The 25,995-nt window shown below is 52.0% G+C and overlaps 2 protein-coding genes across 4 annotated transcripts; one reads left to right on the top strand and one right to left on the bottom strand.

The window, feature by feature from the left end:
* Positions 1-4,446: 4,446 nt before the first annotated feature.
* LOC133354380 (DPY30 domain-containing protein 1-like) lies at positions 4,447-12,937 on the bottom strand. Of its 3 annotated transcripts, none has more exons than XM_061571181.1 (6): positions 12,851-12,937; positions 11,216-11,369; positions 9,551-9,754; positions 8,812-8,919; positions 6,983-7,201; positions 4,447-5,172 (listed from the first exon to the last, which is right to left on the bottom strand). In XM_061571181.1, exons 2-6 carry the CDS (start codon positions 11,360-11,362, stop codon positions 5,128-5,130), a joined length of 723 nt encoding a protein of 240 aa, XP_061427165.1. In that variant the 5' UTR covers positions 11,363-11,369; positions 12,851-12,937; the 3' UTR covers positions 4,447-5,127. The 3 variants fall into 3 exon arrangements, with proteins under 3 accessions (XP_061427165.1, XP_061427163.1, XP_061427164.1); XM_061571179.1 differs by having other exon boundaries at positions 12,753-12,887; XM_061571180.1 differs by lacking the exon at positions 12,851-12,937 and adding an exon at positions 12,432-12,710.
* A 5,284-nt stretch (positions 12,938-18,221) lies between these two features.
* Positions 18,222-24,836, top strand: LOC133354393 (group XIIA secretory phospholipase A2-like). The gene is made up of 5 exons (XM_061571199.1): positions 18,222-18,326; positions 19,461-19,759; positions 20,943-21,019; positions 22,640-22,805; positions 23,374-24,836. Exons 2-5 carry the CDS (start codon positions 19,543-19,545, stop codon positions 23,502-23,504), a joined length of 591 nt encoding a protein of 196 aa, XP_061427183.1. The 5' UTR covers positions 18,222-18,326; positions 19,461-19,542; the 3' UTR covers positions 23,505-24,836.
* Positions 24,837-25,995: the final 1,159 nt, after the last annotated feature.

The following is a 25,995-nucleotide window of genomic DNA, read 5'->3' as shown; positions in this document are numbered from 1 at the left end:
GGGGAAAACCTCGCTGCCTCGCACGGACCCAGTGCGCATGCGCGGCGTTTTAAACTAAAGCGCTTCCCCATTGGTCGGCACTCGCCGTGCAATGCGCGCGCCTCGCTCTCGTTGGTCCGCAGCGAGCACGTGACGCGGCGCTCGGCCAACGGCGAGGGGGGGCCTCGTTAACGGCCGCGGAGCGCAGGAAACGAGCAGGGAGCGCTTCCGGGTCATAGGGTCATGCAGACAAAGCGAGGGGGTTAGAGGGGGGGGTGCGAGGGGGTTAGAGTGGGTGGGGGTGCGAGGGGGTTAGAGGGGGTGGGGGTGCGAGGGGTGCGATGGGGGAGTTGCGAGGGGAGGGGGTGCGAGGGGAGGGGGTGCGAGGGGAGGGGGTGCGAGGGGAGGGGGTGCGAGGGGAGGAGGTGGGGGGTGCATGGGGAGGAGATAGGGGGGTCTGGGTGGGGGTACGAGGGCAGGGGGTGGGTACCGAGGGAGGGGGTATCGAGGGGAGGGGTTTGAGGGAGGGGGTGGGGGGGTGCGGAGGGGAGGGGGTTGAAGAGGGGGGGGGGGGGTGCGTAGCGGTGAGAAGGAGAGAGGGGGATGTGGAATTGAGAGGGGGTGGGGGGGGGGTTGGTGGGGGGGGTGGGGGGTGGCGAGGGGGGGGGGGTGCGGCGAGGGGGGGTTGAGAGGGGGGGGGGGTTGCGAGGGGAGGTGGTGGGGGGTGCGAGGGAAGGCGGATGGGGGGGGTGCGAGGGGGAGGGGGTGGGGGGGTGCGAGGAAAGGGGGGTGGGGTGTGCGAGGGTATGGGGTGGAGGGGGGGTGCGAGGGTAGGGGGTGGGGTGGGGGTGCGAGGGTAGGGGTGGGGGGGGGTGCGAGGGGAGGGGGGGGGGTGGGGGTGGGGGTGCGGGCGCGGCGGGGGGGAGGGGGTGGGGGGGGGGTGCGAGGGGGAGGGGGGGTGGGGGTGCGAGGGGAGGGGTGGTGGGTGCGAGGGGTAGGGGTGGGGGGGTGCGAGGGTGGGGGGGGTGCGAGGGAGGGGTGGGGGGGTGAGGGGTGGGGGGGTGCGAGGGGAGGGGTGGGGGGTGCGAGGGGAGGGGTGGGGGGGTGCGAGGGGAGGGGTGGGGGGGGTGCGAGGGGAGGGGTGGGGGGGGTGCGAGGGGAGGGGTGGGGGGGGTGCGAGGGGAGGGGTGGGGGGGGTGCGAGGGGAGGGGTGGGGGGGGTGCGAGGGGAGGGGTGGGGGGGGTGCGAGGGGAGGGGTGGGGGGGGTGCGAGGGGAGGGGTGGGGGGGTGCGAGGGGAGGGGTGGGGGGGTGCGAGGGGAGGGGTGGGGGGTGCGAGGGGAGGGGTGGGGGGGTGCGAGGGGAGGGGTGGGGGGTGCGAGGGGAGGGGGTGGGAGGAGATAGGGGGGTCTGGGTGGGGGTACGAGAGGAGGGGGTAGCGAGGGGAGGGGGTTGAGGGGGGTAGAGAGGGGGTGGGGGGTAGCAAGGGGAGGGGTGGGGGGGTAGCAAGGGGAGGGGGTGGGGGGGGTAGCAAGGGAGGGGGTGGGGGTGGTAGCAAGGGGAGGGGGTCGGGGGGGGGTAGCAAGGGGAGGGGTGGGTGGGGGTCGGCAAGGGGGGTGGTGGGGGGGGTAGCAAAGGGGAGGGGTGGGGGGTAGCACAGGGGAAGGGGTTGGGGGGGTGGGGGGGGGGGTGGCGAGGGGGTGCGAGGGTGGAGGGGGGTACAGAGCGCGCCGCGGCTCCGCAGTCACCCGCGGCGGCCTGGCGATGCTCGCTCGACGCGGGCGGCGATTCTAGGAAAGGCGCGCTAGGCCGCGGCGCGACCTTCAAGCCTCCCCCGCGCCGGGCGCACACGCGGCGTGCCCCAAACTCCGCGCGGGTGCAGAGGGAGGAGGGAGTGGGGGGGGAGGAGGTGGGGAGAAGGATGGGTGGGGGAGGAGGGGGAGTAGGGGGTGGGTGGCTGCGGGTGCGCGCCGTGGCCCCCGCGGGTGGACGAATGCAAAGGAAGCGGAGGGCGTTGAGCAAAGTGCGCGCGGCGGAGGAGGAGGCAGAGGGGGGGGGGGCGGTGGAGGAGGACGGGGGGAGGGGTATAGCCGGGTCGCCACCACCTTCCCTCTGCTCCCCCCCAGTCCTTACCCGCTGCTGCTGCTGCCGCCGCCGCTGCTGCTGGTGCCGATCGCGGGGGGGGAAGGGGGGCGAGCGAGCCGAATGGCGCCGCGCGACTATTCACTCGTTTACATCTCCCAGTGCGCATGGGCAAGCGCGAGCGCCCCATTGGCCAGCGCCGGCGTCACGTGCCAAGGTGGGGGGGGGGGGTTGGGCTCAGGGCGATCGCGCCCGAGGTCCGCCCCCGTTGAACCAATGGGAGAGCGCGAGCGGCGCCGATCCGTAGTGGGGAATGTGGAAGCGGGGCGGGGGCAATAAGGGGCGGGGCAATGAGTGACGGGAGGGCTCAGCAGGTTCAGTGCCTGGCCAGAGGGCTTCGTGGTCACAGACTCACAACCTCCACTCACCCAGTGTGTGTGTCGTGCTGGATGGAGCCAGTGCCTGGCCAGAGGGCTTCGTGGTCACAGACTCACAACATCCACCCTCCGTGTGTGTGTGTCGTGCTGGATGGAGCCAGTGCCTGACCAGAGGGCTTCGTGGTCACAGACTCACAACCTCACCCTAAAAGCGCGACACACAATGCTCCACTGTGCAGGAATATCATTACTGTTATACCGTTTGTCGTAGACATGGGGAGCTTTGTTTTACTGAAACTCCCGGGTGATCTTCTACGGAACGTAACAGGTGTAAGTCACAGCCGAGATGAGACTGTGTGATTTGATGTTGTTTTTGTTTGCGTTTATTGATCTGCCACGTAACATTGGAAGTGTTCCAATCACACGTGCCTGGTACAATGTTTTAGGTTTAACGGTATTTTAATCCGTAGGCTTTCCCGATCAATATCCATAATAAAGGGTTTTTTGGTTTAGATCGTGTGAATATAAATGTGTCGTTAAACCCGCCACTACCAGAAAGTCAATTAGTAAGGGTTATAACGTAATCAAAAAGTACCAATTACTACTCACGCACTAATTGCCAATTACTACCTAAGCATGAATTGGCACGTTTTGCTTGCATGACAAACATTACTAATTGGCTGTGTCGGGTGGTGGCGGGTTTCACGACACATTTACGTTTAACGCGACCACACCCCAAACACTTCATGGAGTTTGTTTAACGGGAAGCAGAGCACAATAACAGCACATATCACCGTCCTTAGACATGGGGCATCCGACTCATTGTTTTTTTCGGTAAAGTCACGCAGGTAAAACAATAAATAAAAACTAAATTAAATCACGTTTCGGAGGCAACACAAGCTTCCTTCATCAGGTGCCTTTTTTATTATTAAATCCTTTATATTAAGTTCGCATGCTTGCTTGCTTGCGTGCTTGCTTACGACCGTGCAAATCTTTCGGTCGTTTTTTAACCCACTTCCCGTGATCCAATCGAGCTGACATTTTCCACACAGACTCGTTGTGCCAGACAATTAATGTTCGTGAAAAAAAATTCCCAAAATTTTACACTTTTTAGGCAAAAAAAAAATATTTTACATATATTCAAAAGAACTCATTCAACCCCTCCCACAGGCCGTGGCGGAGTAGCGCAGTTGGTAGCGCCCTCGCTTCCCATGCCAAAGGTCGCGGGATCGATCCCCGCGTCCTCCACAGGCGAATATATTTTTAAATCCTTTATATTAAGTTCGCTGCCACGCATATAAAGGATTTATAGTGAAAAACTTTGTTTTTACGGGTTATACTTATTACACCTGAAGGAAGCTTGGGTTGCCTCCAAAACGTAATTTAATTTAGTTTTCATTTATTTTATTTATTGTTTTACCTGCGTGACTTTACCGAAAAAAAACAGAGTATGAATCCTTGCAGTCACGAAAGCTTCAAATCTAGAATTGGGACAACCTGTTTATGGCTCCGTGTTGATGCTCCAGATTGAAACGCTGATATTCCGCAAGCACATAACAGATGCATTCCATTGACAGGCGCTGCGCTTCTGGTTCACAGTTGCTCTTTATATTCTTAGGTTTTTTCGGTAAAGTCACGTAGGTAAAAACATTAAAAAGTAAAATAAAAATCACGACGTTTCGGAGGCAACACAAGCTTCCGTCTTACATGCAATGCAGAGCGTAATGCCCGCAACACTTAAACCCAGTCATTGGGACAGCATTCGTTAAACTGCGAATCCTGAGTGTTCTTCAGTAGCACACAACGCACGCATTTAATCACACCCGAGATGAACGGGAATCGGTGGTTGAGGAACACGAGTTGTGTTTGAGATGTTTTTCAAGTTGTTTTAATTGCGATGTAAAGAGAAATGCATTGAGCACTCATCTCCCGACCATTGTGCTTGGATATGACGTATGCACTTTATGCACTTTTGATGTTGAACTGAAAAGCATGGTCTTTCACAAGGACTGCCAGAATCATTCAAATCGCATCAGCTGCTTTATTTGTTTTTCAATGCAATGCTGAGCACAATGCCAGTACACCAACCTTCCCCAGACAATTTGACAACCTACTCAAAAGATTGTGAATTACAATCAGGGCTACACCATGAGCCTCTGTGGTCTAAGCTGTTGCTTTAATTGCAATGCAGAGAACAATGGGCATACATCAGCAATGATGCCAGCTTATACGATTGAAAGAGGTGTATGAACTGCTTATTTGTGTTGTTACTTATATTCTCCACGAAGCTATTCGTTATTAATTTCCGTCAAACTTATATGTATGTTCAACTTCTTTCGCACCGTATGTAACCAACATTGCTAATCGGAGGTGCAGGGGAAGGACAACAAACTAATCACAATAAACAGTTCAAAAGATAATAGAGAATACCGCACAGTGAAACACTTACAGCTGAAATACTCTAAAGTATTTGTAATCAAAGGTGCTTCTTTATAATTTTGGAATAAAAGTCTCCCACAATTTGTTTATTTAGCATTGCAATCACTACATATTTCCCATATATATGTCAAAACACACCAAACTGATATTGTGCCTAGTAGATGTAGGGCCTATACAGTATTGCCTAAGTTCGGTATATATTTTTTTACATATAAAATAAAAACTTGGCTTGAAAACTGTGACATTTCACGTCTATTCAGGGTCAGCCGGGGCAGGTACCTCCTCTTCCGATGCCATCTGGGGTAAAACAAAACGCAGACATTAGAAACCAGCAATTATGTAAACACTCCTAGTGGATAGATATCAACCACACACCACTGCATGAGAGATTACAGAGCTGTTATTTTACATAACATTATTAGAGAGCTGATGTTACATGATGTAACCAATGCTCAATCTGTAATCCAATAGTGTGGCCAGGTTACTCAGCGGTATAGAGATAGCTCACAATGAGAAGGTTGCAAAATTCAAATCCTGGTTGAGGGAGTTGCATCGTCTCTCTGGGTCGATAAAATAAGTACCACTTTGTGGGGAAAAGTCAACAGTGGTTGTCCTATGGATAGAATCGCCCTCTGCCAAAGGAATGTGATGATTAGCACAACTTCAATGCTCATTAGAGCAGGAACTCACTTGGACGTTAGATTCTGAATGGCATGGTGATGAGTCAAAGTCAAATAAAAGTAATTTCCTGCAGCCAACGGTGTAAATTCTGCATTCCTATGGGGGACAAGTCGATCCATTGGACAACTACTGTTGACTTCCCCGCAAAGTCATCATATTTTATTGACCCGGGATGACACGATGAGTCAAACCCCAATCAGGATCTGAACTTGCAACTTTCCTATTGCAAGCCACTCACTCTGCCACTGAGACACGTGGCCGGTGAAATTGGGGACTAATCACATTACGTAACACACCACCACCACCACCACCCCACCCACAGCAAACAATCACGAGAGCACATCAAGATTTGCCCACATGGCAGACGAGTGAGCCACAGAACCAGAGGGAGCGCATGATCGCGCTCAATCCTCCCCGCTCCCCACACAATCACCAGGAGCCCAGCAGCAGTGACAGGAAGAGTGCAGTACACACACAGAGGCTGCGAGCCGCAAACCTTTCCCACATCGTTCCCAGCCTCCTCCTCATCCTCCTCCTCAGTCGCCACCACCACCGTCTTATTTCTTTCTGTAATTACATCATCGTCCCGTGCGGAGAGACCCGTAGCCTCTTCACCATACGAGACCTCAAACGCTGTTTTCTCGGCAGTGGCCTCCTCCTCAGACGCCACCACCACCGTATCATTTGTTTCTGTAATTATATCATTGTCCCGTGCGGAGAGACCCGTAGCCTCTTGACCATACGAGACCTCAAACGCTGTTTTCTCGGCAGTAGCCTCCTCCTCAGCCGCCACCACCACCGTATCATTTGTTTCTGTAATTATATCATTGTCCCGTGCGGAGAGACCCGTAGCCTCTTGACCATACGAGACCTCAAACTCTGTTTTCTCGGCAGTGGCCTCCTCCTCAGCCGCCACCACCACCATATCATTTGTTTCTGTAATTACATCATCATCATCCCGTGCAGAACGGCTGGTGTCCTCCTGGTCGTACGAGTCCTCAAACTTAATTTTCTCGGCAGTGGCTGCCTCCTCTTCAGCCACCACCGAATCATTTATTTCTGTAATTACACCATCATCCTGTGTGGAGAGACCGGTGGACTCTAGACCATACGAAACCTCAAACTCCACTTTTTCAGCAGTGGCTAAATTCTCCTCTTCAGCCACCACCACCTCATTTTTTTCTGTAGTTACAGTATCATCATCATCCTCTGCAGAGAGACCAGCAGCCTTTTTGCCACCCAAGACCTCCATTTCAGTTTTCCCAGGGGCCGTTGCTTCCGCCTCATCCTCTCCGTGCGGCTGCTCCCCTGCCCGTGCATCGCTGCCTGCAACACCGTCGTCTAGGTCGGCGCCGGACAACGCTGCGCCGTTACCGGATCTACCGCCCACGCCGTCGGCCGCTCGGGCGCCGGCGGCGGGACTTACGTCGACGTTCGTCCTCTCGACTTCGTCATCCCTGCTCGTGTCTGGCGCGCCAGCATCCACGCCGGCTCCTCCCTCCCCGTCTCCGTGCTGTTCCGTTATCTCGCCGTCCCCGTCTCGTGCTTCGGCTGCATCGGTGGCGGGGGCGGTGGTGGGCGTCTGACCGCGAGCCTGCGCTGACAGCTCGGTTATTCCACTCTCATTGTCTCTTCGCTCATCGTCCTGCGAGCAAATATGCATCAGTTCAGCATGGCGCAATCACTCGTGTATGGCACACCGTAAAGCCAACGATGATTTAACGATTTACTCCTGTGTTTCATCGGGTCCGAAGACTCAACTGTTTCCCTTGCATTCAAGTCCAAATTCCTTGCACTACTATTCTGTAATTTGATCAGAAATTATTCTGTTGGTTATACGATATTGCAACGGTTTTATTCTCTTTTTCACATCTTAACCCAAGGCTTTCATATAGTTTGTTGCATTAATATGTTTGTATCGATATAGAATTAACGTGGACATTTTTTTGGTTTTTTAACGCAATGTCTTTCTGATAATTAACATTTTTAGCAACGCTTTGTGATGCATCTTGAGATGCGGTATCATAAGACGCTGCACAAGACGACGCTGCCTTGTGTGTGACGCGCGCTCGGCACGCGGTAAACACCAACGTTGACCGAACGCCTCGACGCACCGCAAGGCAACCGACGGCCACTCTTAACCAAGTCTCACAATAATGCGTGGAGACGCAGCGCACCATCAACTTGGCAAGGGGAACACGTTCACCAGAGCAGGATCACAGCCATCATCGCCATTTATCCTCACTGCAGCTAACACGTACCACTTGCTTGTGAAAGCCTCATGAGCACCAGCATGTCACAAGAATTCACGTTCCCAGCCATACCGATGCGTATTCATATATTAACCAACTGTAGCGAAATACTCAACCTTTTTATGTTTCCTTCTTCATGAGTGTTTAACATGGTAAGTTGTTTTTAGTTGGGAAATTACACTAACATTGAAAACTATGTTATTGCTATTCTTTCTTGAAAGTATCTACAACACAGTAGTAATAATGGCAATTATGTACCAAGAGTTAACAAGCATCATTATTATTTACCAAGAAGATCGAGGGATTTGGTCTAAGAGGTGGTTAAGAGGTCAGAGCGCTGAGCTGGCATCTCTGAGGTCCTGGGTTCGAATCCAGCTATCAGCAACCTGTGCCAGTTTCTCAAGTGTTTTGAGTGTCTCAGCCCAGTCACCAATGACTGCACAAATACAAAAAGTTACTTTGAATTTGGTTCTGCACTTAATTTGGCTGAATTACAAATCTGAGAATTGTCAACATGCCACTGTATGTTTGACACCCTGGTCACCCTCGCAAATGAGATGTTCCAAGCAATTATCCAGGTTAAATATTTGAATAAATAACCAATGAAGTAATATAACATTAAGGGTTGCACTGCTCTCGAAGACATCCCAGTGGATTCTTCGTCACCTGACGCAATGTCGACAGCGCAATCGTGACAAAATTGGGGGAATTTTTTAAAGAGATAAAACAGTGATTAACACGTAGGTTTTCACAGCCAATATATTAAGAGGGCCTGACCCAAAAATCAATGATGAAAAAAGTGATTTGGGGAGTAGGCGTCGTACCGCCAATCTCCCCATCTCCCTCAGGTCACAAATTTGTTTCCGGTCATGAAAGAATCTTGAATTGAGACGACCTTGTCTATAAACACGACGCGTGTGTGGGGCAAGGAATGTGAGTGCGTGTGCCTGCATGTCCAAGCCCCAAGGTGCATAGTGCCGGAATGTGCGAACGAAGACTGCACCTCGTGAACGTTACTCTCGTCTCCCTCCTGCAGCGTGGGCAGCGTTGGTGCCCCCGGCCGAGAGAAGGCATCAACCAAAGTCCTATCCTCGGCCACCTGCTCAACATCCTGGCACCACAGAGCGAACGTGACGGGCAAACGTTTCACCACAAACCATACACACACACACAAAGATAGTGATCACATACCAATACCCGCCATTCGCCACTAACTGCTGGTGACCTCACCGCAGTGCCTGTGCCAGGCCAGGTGCACTTTGAGGCCATGTGAAGTGTGGAAGGCTCGCTAACAGGATGTCACGGGACACACCCAGGTGCTAGGAGTTGATTGACTGAGATGACTAGCAGATGCACCAGCTATGCCTTCTACTGTGCAAACTTGCTGTATTTATCCACCCAGTGCTCCGCTCGTTGTTGTGAGCGTCGTTCCTCTGCCCTCCATATTACACACACACATACAAAAATTATACAACACATACACACCACGTAGAAACATACACACAAGATCGGCAGTTTAGCCAACGCAGACTTCTGTAACAAGTACTGTTATGAAGCACCTACGAAGCCCGGCACGGCCCGCGAAGGTGTTAGTGTGGCCGGCGCAATGCCGGATACAAGTACACACACAGATGTCCATACATAGACATGTCCTTGCCGTGAAACTACTCACTCAGATGTGGAAAAAACAGTTGCAGACGACCCAACTTAACAGGCAGTTCCCAGCGGCCATGCCTACAAACCTGCGACGGTTGTATTGTTTCTGAAGAATTCTGCAGCTTCTCATCTTCCAGCCTCAGCTGCTCCTGCTTCTCTAATGCCCTTTGTGCTTCCCTCTGCGCTTCCCGCTCTGCTTCTCTCAGTGCTTCTCTCTCCGCTTCTCTCTGGGTCTCCTGCGAGGCGGCCTCCTCCCTCTGCTTCTGAAGCTCCACCATCTCCTCTGCCCTCTACAAACAGGACATGTGGTACAGGAAATAACACGGTCAATTACGTGGAGTGTTAAATAACAAGTGGTAACCGTTCTCAGCATCGATTAGTCAGGAAAGGGTAACCATTTCCAGTGGAATATTAGCAATGAACGGACCGGTTGGCTCACGTGAATGTAAAAACGGCACAGTGGAACTAAAGTCATCGCATGCTACGTTTGCTTGTTTCTCAGTTGAAAAGTAAAGGTGCAGCTCTGAAACTGCTTGCTTACGCACGCCACTGCAGGCAGAAGGGTCGACAGGTGGAGGGGGGATGTAAGAAAGTTGCCCAATTTGTTGCACTTGCCACACTGGGAGTTGGAATCAAACCAGCAACTGGGGAATTGCATGTCCAGTGCCAACCATGACACCATAGAAGCTTCCTTTGTCAGTTAAAAGGGTAAAATGGCTATGTTTATTCGAAGACAATTCTATACGTGCCATAAATCGGTGACCCGTTTTTACTATTTTTATTGCGGTTACCGGTAATGCAAAAAGCATTTTAATAACCATAATCTCAATGCAGTCTTGCATTGGGTTGGGAAAAATACACAATTATTCCACTGCCATCTCCTGCCAACATCACAGCCTGGAAGATTAGCGAGTTTCACAAATCTATATAAAACATACAAACCTTGCCTCTCAAAACATTGGAATCACAGGCACGCATGACTACCACATTAGTTGATATTTGTGCTTTTGACTTTTGATGCAGTCAGTGAACGTGCTGGTATTACATAGTTTTGCCCTTGTCGATTCAAGTTCTTACCTGTTAAAATAATATAAACTCCCGGACTCTGCCTGCCTGTGGGTGTATGGCTGTGTGCCGGCAGCAGATTTCAGGGCGACTAAAATATACAAAGTTGGCGCGGTGGGAGGAGTGCATCTGTCAGTTATCTCAGTCAACAACCCACGGACACCTGGATCCATTCCATGACCGGCTGCCATCTGGAAATCGACACGGCACGTGGCCTCAAAGTGCACCTAGCATGGCACAAGCGCCGTGGTGACGGTTGGTGTTGTTGTTGGGAGCAGTTTGGGGCCGTCCATAAATGACGTCACGCGATTCTGGACGATTTTTGACCCCCCCCCCCCCCATCACACGGCGTCACAAAGAGTCAGACCCCCCCTAAAATATGACGTCACAAAGCTCTGCCCCCCCCCCCAAAAATAAAACATGCTTCAAATCGCTTTAAACTATTGTCATTGTAGTGCGTATTTAATGTGACGCTGCACTCTGATGTTGTAGGAGAAAACATTTATTAAAAAGTCGATTTCATTAAGTAGAACGTGTTGTCTATATTTATTTAAAGTTGCGCATTTTGATGTGACGTCACATTTCTCATACCCCCCCCCCCCTCGTCACACATTGTCACAAATGTCTCACCCCACTGCCCCCCTAGGTGCGTGACGTCATTTATGTACGCCCCTTCAGGTGCTCACCGCCGCAGCGTGCGTGGCGTTCTCGCGGTACTTATACAGCCACAGAGCCAGATGCTCGATGGGATCCGCTGGACGCCGTAGCACCAAGTCGGCCAAGCCAGCCGCCAGGCAGGGCCCCATGCGCAGCTTCAGGTACTCCGAGTCCATGGCGAGGCTGGAGGCAATCGCACGGATCAGGATGTGGAGAGGCACCCACGAGAGATCGCAACAGTGGTGGATCCATACTCTTTGGTGTTTTTTTCGGTAAAGTCACGTAGAATGGAAATAATAAAATAATAATAAAACATAATAAAATAATTATGTTTTATCTATTTTTATTTCAATTCTACGTGACTTTACCGAAAGAACCAAGAAGATGAATCCCTGCAGTCACGAAAGCTTTAAATCGAAATTTAAAGTCACGTAGGTTAAAAGAAAACAAACTTAATTTGGAGCTTTCGTGACTGACCGGCTATTTGAATTCTTAGCACAGAAATGTTTTTGGACGAACAGCAAGTTCAGCAAGTGCAGGTCACAGCGCTTCTATTTCTGCGTCTGCCCTCACACAACATAGGACAAGAATATTTCTAGATTTGAAGCTTTCGTGACTGCAAGGATTCATACTCTTAGTTCTTTCGGTAAAGTCACGTAGGTAAAAAATGAAATTAAAATTAATAATAAATAAAAAATAATTTGTTTTTATTTTATTAATAAAATAAAAACAATGTTGTTTTTATTTTTTATTAATTTTAATTTCATTTTTTACCTACGTGACTTTACCGAAAGAACTAAGAGTACAAGAATATTTATTGATCCTGCAGAAGGAATCCGATGAGCTACAAAGCTCTATTCACACATGTTCCGAGTCGGGCCGGTAAGAACATTACCACAACAATACAAAAAACAACACGATAGTAGTACAAAAACATGCTCAGAGTTAAAATTCCCTCCAATCGTGCTCCCCCCCCCCCCACCACGTTCTCACAAGCTGAAGGATTTTAACTCTTTAAATTTATAAGACGCTTGCTGAAATGGCTCGGGAAATTAAAGCCCATTATTAACATAGCAGCTCAGACAATCCGTATCTTGCTCAGTTCAACAACCGTATTAACTTTAATAATCTTCAACGATGCTGTTTGTTGCCGGACTCTTGGTGGCGTGTGAGATTTGGGCCTGTGCTCAGCACCCACGATTTAAAAATAAAAGTTTAAAAACAAAAATGTTAGCACCCTCTTACCAAATTGTAAGTGAAGATATCCGCGTCTAGGAAGGACTCGCCTTTGAAGACTACCGGAATTATTCTAGCGATCTACAGTAAGTATATTATACCCGTGTCTGTAAGATAAAAAATAAATATGTCCCTGTTATTGATAACAAACGCGTAATTATAAAACTTCATCCAAGCTGTAACTTTACGTGATCTTCATCACAGACTCGCTCCCCTGGTCGCCCTAGCAACGGGGCCTAGTCTGTAACCATAGCAACTGGACGCGCACCACCACCACCCCCCCGCAACTCGTTGGCCACCGCAAGCGGAGCAACCACATTTCTGCACCACCTCGAGAAAGTTGCTTGCAAGGCGGACGACTCGTTAGTCGTCCTCGGTGGTAGCGGTGGCGGTGGGGCAGCGCGGTGGATCCAGCGGACAGATTTTACCTCTCTCTGTTTTTCCATACACAGCGCCGCCTGCCAACCTTGGAGAAGCCTCGCGGTGTAGGCCGCCGCGGTGGGGGGTGGGGGGAGGTGGGGGGTGCGGGGGGTGTAGGGGCGGGGGGACCACGTGGTCAGATTCCGCAACGCGGATTGGCTCAACCGCGGGGTCGCGGGGCGCGCTTCTCTCCCATTGGGTCCCACCATTGGTCGGCGCGCCAACCAATCACGCGACGCGGTTGCCTGATGCGCGCTGGGAAATTCGAAACAGTGGGGGGGGGAGGTGTCGGAGGGGTGAGGGGGAGGAGGGGGTGGGGGGAGGAGGGGGTGGGAGGAGGAGGGGGTGGGGGGGAGGAGGCAGGGGGGGAGGAGGGGGTGGGGGGAGGAGGGGGTGGCGGGGAGGAGGGGGTGGGGGGGAGGAGGAGGCGGGGGGGAGGAGGGGGGTAGGGGGGAGGAGGGCTGGGGGGGAGGAGGGGATGGGGGGGAGGAGGGGGTAGGGGGGAGGAGGGGATGGGGGGAGGAGGGGTAGGGAGGAGGAGGGGATGGGGGGGAGGAGATGGTGGGGGGAGGAGGGGGTGGGGGGGAGGAGGCAGGGGGGAGGAGGGGGTAGGGGGGAGGAGGCAGGGGGGAGGAGGGGGTAGGGGGGAGGAGGGGATGGGAGGAGGGGGTGGGGGGGAGGAGGCAGGGGGGAGGAGGGGGATTAAAAAACAACGCCGCCAAAGTGTTTCCTCTCAATAATGACAATGCGTGGCCTTCATATATAGTAGGCGACGTTTCGGGTGATAGCCCTTCTCCAGAGCACGTAACTACGAGTAAGGGCCATTACTCGAAACGTCGCTTCCCAGTTCACACTCAAAGTTGGCCCACCGTTGCATGTTTTTTTCTGGCCAATTTTATATTTATTCGAATTTCTGGCTTCTGTGGAGGGCTCATCGCCAATGTGTGCAGATACTCCTGGATTTTAGCTCAAAGTTCATGATATTTATTTTAATTTCACCCTCCAATCCAGCACCGCAACTATGAAAACTCTTAAACGAATGCTCGATGAATGGAAAAGTATGTATTTCTGGAAAATGGATTAAACAATAATTGATGTAACACATTAATTAGATTGAGCGAACTGGTTCAGAAGGATCTTATCATTTAGTTGACGAACAAACGGGACGCCGGGCTTTTATAATAATTACATTTATTATGTAGCGGCTTTTCATCAAGGATCTCAAAGCGCACAGCAGCAGCAGACACCTTCAGCATGAAAATAATACTACAAATAAATATAATCATTTACTAAATGAACTAAACATTTCATAAGCGGAAGCGTATAAATAGGGTTTAAGGCGCATTTTTTTAATGTCCACAGACTCAGAAATCGTTGATATCTCGTGGAATAAGAGCGTTCCATAGCCTGGGGGCTTAGACGGGGAAAAGATCGCTCACCCACACCTTTGGGGCCGTACATAAATGACGTCACGCACCTGGGGGGGGGGGGGGTCAGACATTTGTGACGATGTGTGACGAGGGTGGTGGGATTTGAGAAATGTGACGTCACATCAAAATGTGCAACTTTAAATAAATATAGACAACACGTTCTACTTAATTAAATAGACTTTTTAATAAATGTTGTCTCCTACAACATCAGAGTGCAGCGCCACATTAAATAAGCACTACAATGACAATAGTTTAAAGCCATTTGAAGCATGTTTTATTTCGGGGGGGGGGGGGGCAGAGCTTTTGTGACGTCATATTTGAGGGGGGGTCTGATTTTTTGTGACGCCGTGTGACGAGAGGGGTGGTCAAAAATCGTCCAAGTTCAATTATTAGGTATAGCCCTGTGAGCCATTCGGCTCTTGAATCGTGTGCAACCGCAAGAAACTAAAAACAAAAACATGAACAAGAAAACATCTTAAAGTGAATATGGCGTGACGTCATTTATGGACGGCCCCTTATGGACCTTGAGGGTACACATGGGTGCAAGATGGTTCACTGCTTAGTAAGCTAACAGTGGACTGTGATAAGGCCCACACACGTTTGAGTGGCGAAAGGCGTCGATTTGTGTTTTCATTGATTGTGCGCCACCACGACCACGAGAAAAAATAAACTCGGGCAGGGGAGGGGCTCGGTACAGAGGGGCATGGCGGAGAAGGGGGAGGGGTTACAAGGGGGGAGGGGTGAGAAGGGGGAGGGGTGAGAAGGGGGAGGGGTGAGAAGGGGGGAGGGGTGAGAAGGGGGAGGGGTGAGAAGGGGAGGGGTTAGAAGGGGGAGGGGTGAGAAGAGGGGGAGGGGTGAGAAGGGGGGGAGAGGTGAGAAGGGGGGGGGGTGAGAAGGGGGGAGGGGTGAGAAGGGGAGGGGTGAGAAGGGGGAGAGGGGTGAGAAGGGGGGAGGGGTGAGAAGGGAGAGGGTGAGAAGGGGGAGGGGTGAGAAGGGGGGGTGGAAGGGGGGGGGGTGAGAAGGGGGGAGGGGTGAGAAGGGGGGGAGGGGTGAGAAGGGGGAGGGGTGAGAAGGGGAGGGGTGAGAAGGGGGAGGGGTGAGAAGGGGGGGTGGAAGGGGGGAGGGGTGAGAAGGGAGAGGGGTGAGAAGGGGGAGGGGTGAGAAGGGGGGGTGAGAAGGGGGGGGGTGAGAAGGGGGGAGGGGTGGAGAAGGGGGGGGAGGGGTGAGAAGGGAGGGGTGAGAAGGGGGAGGGGGTGAGAAGGGGGGGGTGAGAAGGGGGAGGGGTGAGAAGGGGGGAGGGGTGAGAAGGGGGAGGGTGGGAGAAGGGGGAGGGTGAGAAGGGGGGGGTGAGAAGGGGAGGGGTGAGGGGGAGGTGAGAAGGGGGGAGGGGTGAGAAGGGGGGAGGGGTGAGAAGGGGGAGGTGAGTTCAAGGGGGGAGGGGTTAGAAGGGGCGGGGTGAGAAGAGGGGGAGGGGTGAGAAGGGGGGAGGGGTGAGTAAGGGGGAGGGGTGAGCAGGGGGGAGGGGTGAGAGACGGGGGAGGGAGTGAGAAGGGGAGGGGTGAGAAGAAGGGGAGGTGTTAGAAGGGGGGGTTGTGGAAGGGGGTGAGACGATGTGAGAAGTGGGAGGGGTGAGAAGGGGGGAGGGGTTGAGAAGGGGGGGAGTGGTGGGTTCGAGAAGGGGGGAAGGGGCTGAGTAGAGGGGGGAGGGGGTGCGAAGGGGGAGGGGGTGAGAAGGGGGGAACGGATGTTGAAGACAGGGTGGAGGGGTGAGAAGGGGGGGAGCGGGTGAGAAGGGGGAGGGTGTAGAAGGGGGGCGGGTGCAGCAAGGGGGAGGGTGAGACGGGGGGAGGGGTGACGAAGGGGGGAGGGGTGAGAAGAGGGGGGAGTGGAGTGAGAAGGGGAGGGGTGAGAAGGGGGGGAGGGTGAGAAGAGGGGGAGGGGTGTAGAAGGGGGGGAGGGGTGCGAATGGGTGGGAGCGGTGAGAAGGGGGGACGGGGTGAGAAGGGGGGAGGGTGTGAGAAGGGAGGGGGGGGGGGGAGGTGGTGAGAAGGGGGAGGGTGTACAAGGGGGGAGGGGTTAGAAGGGGAGGGGTGAGAGAGGGGGAGGGTGAGAAGGGGAGGGGTGAGAAGGGGAGGGGTGAGAAGGGGGGGAGGGGGGAGAAGGGGGGAGGGTGAGAAGGGGGGGGGGTGAGAAGAGGGGAGGGGTTAGAAGGGGGGGTGAGAAGAGGGGGGTGTATCCGGATCCGTTTCCCATGTCGCATCCGCTAGGGGGGAGGGGGCATGGATCGATTCATCGACGTGTGTGGATCGACGTTATGTGTGGGTCCAATTAGCCTCTAGTCGTCTAAGGTGCATCATTAGACCTCCTTTGCCAGTACCAAAACATAATAGGGGGTTTCACCTTTTTTCTGGCAAAACAACTGAAACCTTTTTACAAGGAATCATGTGTGCGAGGCTCAAAAGAAAGCCGTCTCTGGTGTGGACCAATCAGTTTCAAGGACAATGAATATTCTAGACTTGAAGTTTTCGTGACTGCAAGGGTCCATACTCTTTGTTTTTTTCGGTAAAGTCACGTGGGTAAAAAAAATTAAATCACGGCGTTTCAGAGGCAACACAAATTACTGTATCAAGTAATTTTGCTGTGACGGTGCCACCTGAAGACGGAAGCTTGTGTTGCCTCCTAAACGTCGTGATTTAATTTATTTTATTTTCTACCTACGCGACTTTACCTAAAAAACAAAATAGTATATACAATGCATATTGTATTATTAGAGTGTGTGTTTTGTTTGCATTTTGACCACAAGTATTGCGGTTAATGCACACATGATTCCTTGTAAAAGGTTTCAGTTTTGTTGCCAGAAAAAAGGGGGAAAACCCCTATTATTAGTCTAAGGTGGTCCTTAATTCTATATTTGAAGCTTTCGTGACTGCAAGGATTCATATTCTTAGGTTTTTTCGGTAAAGTCACGTAAAAATAAAATGATTTTTATTTTATTTTTATTTTGCTTTTATTAATTTTAATTTTTTACCTACGTGACTTTACCGAAAAAACTAAGAGTATGAATCCTTGCAGTCACGAATGCTTCAAATCTAGAAGGAATTTATCTACTTATGCAATTTGTACTTAAAAATATTTTCTTGATTTGTATAAATACATTTATTTTTAGAAAGTACTTTTTAAGTGACTTATATTTTCTCCATTCTTGTACTACTGTCGTTTTTTGTTGCATTATCGTCTGTTGTTGTAACTTCCTGGACCGCCCCAACGTGGAGCTCTGTGAATAAAAAGCTTCATAGCTCATCGGATTTCTCCTGGTGGTCAAATTTTGTATAATCAAAAGTTAGTCTACTTACTGTTCTCCAATCAATTCCAAATTGTGCACACTCGTACTCAGATCCGGTGACAATGCATGCCTGTTTGAAAATCGGCATCAATCAATTAATTGCCTCCTTTCAAGTAATTACCATTTTTGTATGGACGGCTTATTAATTATATATATTTGTGTAGTCAAAAACGCCGCGGTCCCTAAACGGTGGAATCTGCTCGCACAAAACGCAGGCGCCACGTGTCTCAGGCGACGTTGACGTTCTTCTCGACAGTGAGTTAAACGAAGTTGTTGATAAAACAGTTGTTTTAAAAACTACTTTTTAAAAGGAGTTTATTCAACGATTTTACTTAACTTGACTCCTATGTTTGTCGTGGTCAAATCTTGTAATCAAAAGTTAGACTACTTCCTGTTCAATGAATTCCAAATTTTGCACACACGTACTCAGATTCGGTGATAATTCATGCCCGTATCAAAATCGGTATCAATTAATCAATTAATCGGCTCTTTTAAAAAAATTAACATTTTGTATGGGCGGCTAATTAAATAAATATTTATTTGGGTAGCTCAAAAACGCCGCGGTCCCTAAACTCTGGAATCGCCTCGCCCAAGAAGCAAGCGCCACGTGTCTCAAGGCAGATTAATTACTAAAGTAATTAAAGTAATCCACTAAATCAGACAAGCGTTGATGTGGGAACAGGCGTCGCATCATTGACGTACTTCTCGAGGGTGAGTTATAACGAAGTTGTGAAAAAAAGTTGTTTAACTTCAGTCCTCTGTAAGTCGTGGTCAGATCTTGTAAGCAAAATATCGTCCACTTCCCGTTGTCCAATCGAGTTGTTTACTTTTAGTGCACTTTAAACTAAAAACGTTGTTTAATTGTACTTTTTAAAAGGAGTTTATTGTATTATAGATTTGAAGCTTTCGTGACTGCAAGGATTCATATTCTTAGGGGTTTTTTCGGTAAAGTCACGTAGTAAAAAATATTTATTTTTATTTGTTTTCTTTTAACCTACGTGACTTTACCGAAAAAAACCTAAGAATATGAGTTTATTGTATTTCTGTTGTCACTTTCTGACACCCCCCCCCCCCCCCCCCCATTTAGAGATTATCATGCAGATTCGGCTCCCGTTTGTAACACTGCTAAGGAATCGATTTCGGAATCGATTCTGGATGAGGAATCGCGACAAAGCGGAATCGCGGGTCCCGTCATCGCGCATTCTCGTCCACGGCCACCGCGCTCCGTGGCGGATAGTCCGCTACCACCAACAACACCACTACCACTACCAACAACAACAACACCACCACTAACAACAACACCACCACTACCAACAACAACACCACCACTAACAACACCACCACTACCAACAACACCAACAACAGCACCACCAACAACAACACTACCACTACCAACAACACCACTACCAACAACACCACCACTACCAACACCACCACTACCAACAACACCACCACCAACAACAACACTACCAACAACACCACCAACAACACCACTACCAACAACACCACTACCAACACCACTACCAACAACAACACCACCACTACTGCTACTAACACCACCACTACCAACAACACCACCACTACCAACAACACTACCAACAACACCACTACCAACAACACCACCACTACCAACAACAACACCACCACCACTGCTACTAACACCACCACTACCAACAACACCAACACCACCACACTGCCAGCAACACTGCTACCTCTTCACACGACAGTCGACAAAACTGTCTACAACCACTTCAAACAACTCTCTAAAACCACCACCGCTGCTAACCGCGACACTAACACGACTACCACCAACCCTCCCGCCTGCATCTCCCTCGACTCTCATAGCAGAAGATCCCCAGGCTCTGTGTGGAGACAAGAGAGTCGGGGCAGGAGGAGAGACGGCTGACATTGTTCGTTGACCCAAGACATGAGGACACGTGGGCTGGCGGTGGGGAGGTCGTGGATGCTGCCCCTGCTGCTCCTGCTGCTGCCCTTGTTGATGTGCGTGGCGGCACGGGGCGGCTGGATGGCCGAGCGGGTGAAGGAACTGCGGGCAGGCGTGCAGCTGCTGGATGGTTACCTGGACTCGGCAATGGAGTACCTGGGAGGGGAAGACGGAGTGTGTAGATACACGTGCGCCAATGGTAAATGGCGGCAGTGGTGGTTTGGAGTTGGGGGGGGGCATAGTTCACCCACCCTGAAGCTGACAACCACGTGACACCAACACTGCCACGTGACATCAACCATTCACACCAACACTACCACGTGACACACCAACACTACCACGTGACACACCAACACTACCACGTGACACACCAACACTACCACGTGACACCAACACTACCACGTGACACCAACTAATCACACCAACACTACCACGTGACACACCAACACTACCACGTGACACTAACCCATCACACCAACACTACCACGTGACACACCAACACTACCACGTGACATCAACCATTCACCCCAACACCACCACGTGACACCAACACTACCACGTGACACTAACCAATCGCACCAACACCCTACGTGACACCAACACTACCACGTGACACCAACTCATCACACCAACACCACCACGTGATACATCAACACTACCACGTGACACCAACCAATCACACCAACACTACCAAACAGAACGATACTACCTCCATACCTGTCAACCCCTTATCAGTGCCCCTACCTTATTACAGATCAATGCAGACCTTATTGGTCACCCCGTGCCCGCTTATAAATGTCAACGTTCATCCTACAAATTCCCATCACACGGGAGAGAAACACGAACAAATAGACAAAAATGTGATTTTCGTTTGCTCGTATTGAAACGGCTGTATTCCGTATGGACCTGAAAACGTAATTTTCCTGTAGAAGAAAACGAGTAAATCGTATGGGTTTAACAGGTATGCGACCTGTCACTTGCCAGCAACACCCCAACACTGCCACCAACACTCACCCACGCACTATCGCTCACCCACCCTCATCTAACTCACTCAACCATTCAGTCACCCAACCAACCCTCTCATCTACTTACCCGCTCACTTATCCACTTATGTACTCGATCTCCCACTTGCTCACCCACCCACTCACCCACCCACTCACCCAACCACTCAGTCACCCAACCACTCAACCAATCACTCAACTACTCATTCAACCACTCGCACTCATCCACTCACCCTATCATTCACCCATGTACCTTATCACTCAACCTCTCACAACCTCCCACACGCCACTCACCCTATCATTCACCCACGCATCTTATCACTCAACCTCTCACGACCTCCCACACACTCACCACTCACCCGTTCTCTCCCTGCCGTTCAGGAGCCGAACCCGAGCCACGACGCGACTACACCCCGGCCGCGCCAAATGGATGCGGCTCCCCGGTGTTCGGCATTCAGGTGCCCCCCACTCCCTGCCCCCCTCTCCACTCCCTGCCCCCCACCCCCCCTTACCTCCTGTCTCCTCGCTCCTTGCCCCCCACTCCACCTGAATTCCCCCAACTTCATACCCCTACTTCCCGCCCCCCACATCCCCTAGCTCCCCGCGCCCCACTCTCTGCCCCCCAACTCTGATCACTCCCCACCACTCCCTTGCAACCCTCCCCGTCCAATCTCTCCCAGCCTCCTCAATGTAGCCGAATACAAACTCTGTGTCCACTACCGTGGAGCGTTGAGGATACGTAAATACGTAAATACACCCATAGCCTTCCATTCTGTATCTCCATCTCCACATATAAATTAAACAGCATGCAATCATTATTTTCCTCCCTCGACATTCCGATACGATACGTTCAATGCATGTGAAAAGTTTTTTTTTTATAGCAGATAGGATTGTTTCCTGAAAAAAACGTTCTATTGCAGTTCATATAGGTAGGCTAAGAATTTACCTTGTTTTTTGCTTTACATTTTACTGTGCAATACAGTATTGCAATTAATAAATATGTAGAGAAGTTCCGACGGACGTACTCGTAGACGGAGGTAAGTTAAGGGCTTCCGCCAGGGTTTATTAAAGCTGTTACAATATTACACAGCAGGGTACACAACTCCCAGGGGCTAGGGGGGTCCTACTCTGAGTCCGGGTCCCTGCCGGCTAGCTCCGGTCTCTCTCTCTCGTGTCGGATCGTGGAGTCTGCCGACTCCACCGACCGGAGAGAGAAGCACCTCTACGGCTACCACCGGCTTCTCCCCAGACTCCCTATTCGATCCCTCTCTCTACCCCTGGTTCCCTCTTCACCCTTCTCACTCTACCCGTTCCCACAGTGACCCCGCTTACGTCACGGGGTATCCCTTAAGCACCCGAGGAGACGTGACGTCATTGCACTGAATGGCACACCTGACGTCACGTCCCCATTTTACTCCTCTACAAATACATAGAGTATATAGTTTATACAGTACGGTACTGTAAATTGCTCTGTATTGCTAAATTATCACCATTCTTTAAGACTCCTGGGTAGGCTAGGTCATCTTCGACTTTTTTGACTTGCGATGGGGTCGTCGTAACGCATCTCCATGTTAAGTAGAGGACTACCTGTATTTGTTTACCTTTCCTATACTTTGCACTTCTATCGCGTTCTTGTATTGTTTATTGTCGTCATGTTCTTACCCGCCCCGACTTGACATCTGCGAAAAAGAGCTTTATAGCTCATCCGATTCCTCCGCAGTATAAATAAATATTCAGATTCCAGCGGTCGTGACACGCTCCGCCGTGTGCGTGTGTGTGTGAGTGTGTGCTGCGCTATGATCCCGGCGACACGGGTTCGATTCCCGCTCACGGCCAACACCAGTGACGATTATCTGAACCGGTCCTGGGCCTCCCCTAGGTCGACTCAGCCTCAAATGAGTACCTGGTGTGGTGTGTAAACATTGCCACTAGGGAGACAAAGGCGGTCAGGCGTGGTGCTGGCCACCCACCCCCTCGTGTACCGTTCCGGCCTTCATAGCTGCTCGCTAACAGCACTTGCCCCTACAGTCTGTTAAGGCTATACGGGGGATCTTTGTCCTTGTGTGTGCGTGTGCCAGTTTGACGTGGGCGTCCCGGCTATGACGCGCTGCTGCAACGACCACGACCGCTGCTACGACGTGTGCGGCGCCGAGAAGCGCGCCTGCGACACCGCCTTCCGCCGCTGCCTCTCCCGCATCTGCTCGCTCGTGGGCGCCAGCTTCACTATCTCGCCCGAGACCCTGGGTGCGCGCCCACTCCACGTTACCACGCCGAGAGACGCGGAGGAACCGCGCTCGAGGCTCGCATGCCTGGACTCTCGCAGAGGCGTGTCCATCTCGTGGAGCCCTACGGCAGGGGACCCCCAGTGGCAGCTGTCCCTATGCAGCACAATGCGAATGCAGCAACTGGCCTGCAAGCGGGCAAGAGTAGGGGGCTTAATTTGCAGTGTAATTTATCACATTTTGGACCGTGGTGCTGGCACAGAATGGCCTACACTTTTTCAAATGACGTCACGGGATTTTTTGAACATCCACTGTGAAGCAGATGGCATGTAGTGTTGCTACGCCTACTGCAACTGCAGTATTAACCGGGGCGGCAGCTGGGCTCAAATCGCAAACCTCCACGACGAGCGGCGAACACGCTGGCTCAACCCCCGAGCCAGGATGTGAAGCTGCAACTTTCGAATCGCGAGCCCCTCACCCTGCCGCTGAGCCACCTGGATTTAATTTAACCCCCACTAATCGGTGCCCCTCCCCCCTCACCCCACCCCTCCCCCTCCCACCACGTGCCCCCCCCCCCCCCCCCCGCCCAGGTCGTTGTGAGGAGGCCGTGGATCTGCTGCACCAGGGGGTGATGGCGTTTGGCTGCCGCCCCTACATGGAGAGCCAGCGCGCGGCCTGCACCTGCCCTCCCAGGCCACATGGCAACACCAGGGACCTGTGAGCGACGACGCCCTGTGATAGCGGCGGAAGTTACGGAACCAACCAAGACCCCTGCAACGCCTCACGACGCCTCGCGACATCGTCACCCAGCCTGGGCAAACCAGCAACACAGAGTGGCAACCCTGCGGCACTCCATAGCACCAGAGGCACTCTGCACCACCCACACACTACCTGCACCATGCACCCCCCACCCCATCCCCCTGGATCTCCCACGGTGAGCCAGCCACAGCCTTTGGTCGTGTGTGATTTGGTAAATGATGTAGATGCCCAGCCGTGTTAACGCGTGCCCGCGTGTCCGTGTGTGTGTACGTGTGTGTGTGTACGTGTGTGTGTGTACGCGTGTCCGTGTGTGTGTGTACGTGTGTGTGTACGTGTGTGTACGTGTGTGTGTACGCGTGTGTGTGTACGCGTGTCCGTGTGTACGCGTGTCCGTGTGTACGCGTGTCCGTGTGTGTGTGTACGTGTGTGTGTGTACGCGTGTGTGTGTGTACGTGCTCGCTGTGCGCGGCGGTGGTGTAGCGATTGGCTCGCCGCGTTACGAACCCGGCGACCCGAGTTCGATTCTCGCTCACGGCCAATGCCAGTGACGAGTATCTGAACCGGTCCTAGGCCTTCCCCAGGTCGATTCGGCCTCAAATGAGTACCTGGTGCGGTGTGTAAACATTGCCACTGGGGAGACAAAGGCGGTCGGGCGCGGTGATGGCCTCGCCAGTGACTCGTACAGCGGTCTGGCCTTAGGCACTCGCTAGCAGCACTTGCCCCACCATCCTGCACAGGCTATACGCGCACAGGGGTGGACAACCTTTATTCTGCCAAGGGCCATTTGGATATTTATAACATCATTCGCGGGCCATACAAAATTTAATTTATGTTGCTATGAAAAAAGCTCCTAGATTTATTGAATTTCGAGTTGTGCGGTTGCCTTGGCAGGGCCTGAATAAATGATTTTGCGGGCCTTATACGGCCCGCAGGCCAGACGTTCCCCACTCCTGCAGTATACATGGGATATTTGTCTTGACTACGTGTCTGCGTGTGTTTACATAATTTGCAAATATATTTAGAAATCAACTAAATATATATTTAATGTCGTGAGAGCCAATGTCTCTCACGACGTTGGCTGCACCACCGCTCGGAATCACACGAGTCGTGGTTCGCTACGGCGAGCCGCTTGTAGTAAGCTAAGAGTGATTATGTTCGTGCAATATTTTGACTTCCTCGTAGTTCGTCAGTAACACTGCCTCGAAAGGAAAAACGGGTGACGTTTTGGGCAATGTCCCTTTTGAAAGCGTTGAAAGCGTGTAATAATAATAATAAAACGGTTGTTTTCTGCGAAGATTTCTATTTGCTGCGTTGCTGCGTTGTCCAGTCCCCGGGTTACGGAAGCGTTAGGTTCCTGAAAACAATCCGTAACCCACATTTTGCGTATGTCGGAAACTGAACCATTCCCCCCCCCCAAAATCAAGATCAATTCCATCGACCTTAATCCAGTTGAAGCTCAAGTGAGTCGTAAGGCAGCAGCTGCCCATATTGCGTCTCCTCGCCCCGCGGTATTATCCGCAACCTCGCCGCGCTGTGCTGCTTGCGCAACTCACGCGGTCGTTTCCGCGTGTCGATTCGTTTTCTTAACAGGATTCGATGGGAGCGTTTCCGTAAGGTCGGATGTTCCGCAAGTCGGGTCTTGCGCAACCCGGGGACTGTGTTGCATTTGTTTATTTTGCTTTTGTCAATTTTGGTGAGCCCAGGGACCTCCCCGCCAATGAGATCGCGTCGAGTTCTCGCCTGGTTCGAATAAAATCGAGACTCGGAATTGGCCGCTCCGTAACGAGCCGTTTTGTCTGGGCTCGAGATACACAGGTGGAGGGAGACGGGGAGAGAAGCACACAGACAGAGCAACAGCCACCGACAATTGGAAAGTGGCACTGAGACGGGCACGGCGAGAGACGGACAACCAGAATCTGAATATTCATGCTGGAGGAATCCGATGAGCTATGAAGCTCGTTTTGCGCAGATACCCAGCGGCAAACTGTGGCGGACACACGCACGCACGTGGGCGAGCAGAACGACACGGAGGTCGACACGGAGGCCAATGAGAGGGACAAGAGGAGACATCCCGGAGGTTCGCCGACGGACAGCTGCAGACACGGAGAGACGCGGGGATGAAAACAAACCAAGTCGCGCTCGGCTGCCCCCTATCCTGTCGGCCTCACCACCCCCCCCCCCCAACACCCGGGCAGCTCCGTCCAGCCACGAACGCCGCCGAGTCCCAGACCCACACAGCCCTCTCGTCACTCCACTGCTGGATGAGGGCCTCCCCACGCCGTGTTTGTCACTTGCCCATGCATCAACACACTGATCAGCGCCGTTTGGTGACGGCGGGAAGTGCACCCGCGCGCAGCACTTGCCAGCAGCAAAGAGCAGTGCCATACAATGTTTTATTTTGCTTGGCTTCACAACGCAAAGCATCGTATTACACCCGACTCACTGCGCACGGT

This window comes from Lethenteron reissneri, chromosome 47 (assembly GCF_015708825.2).
Source record: "Lethenteron reissneri isolate LAM-NWPU_2019-01 chromosome 47, ASM1570882v1, whole genome shotgun sequence".
Classification (NCBI taxonomy): Eukaryota; Metazoa; Chordata; class Hyperoartia; order Petromyzontiformes; family Petromyzontidae; genus Lethenteron; species Lethenteron reissneri.
This window is presented reverse-complemented; position numbering and strand designations above follow the sequence as displayed.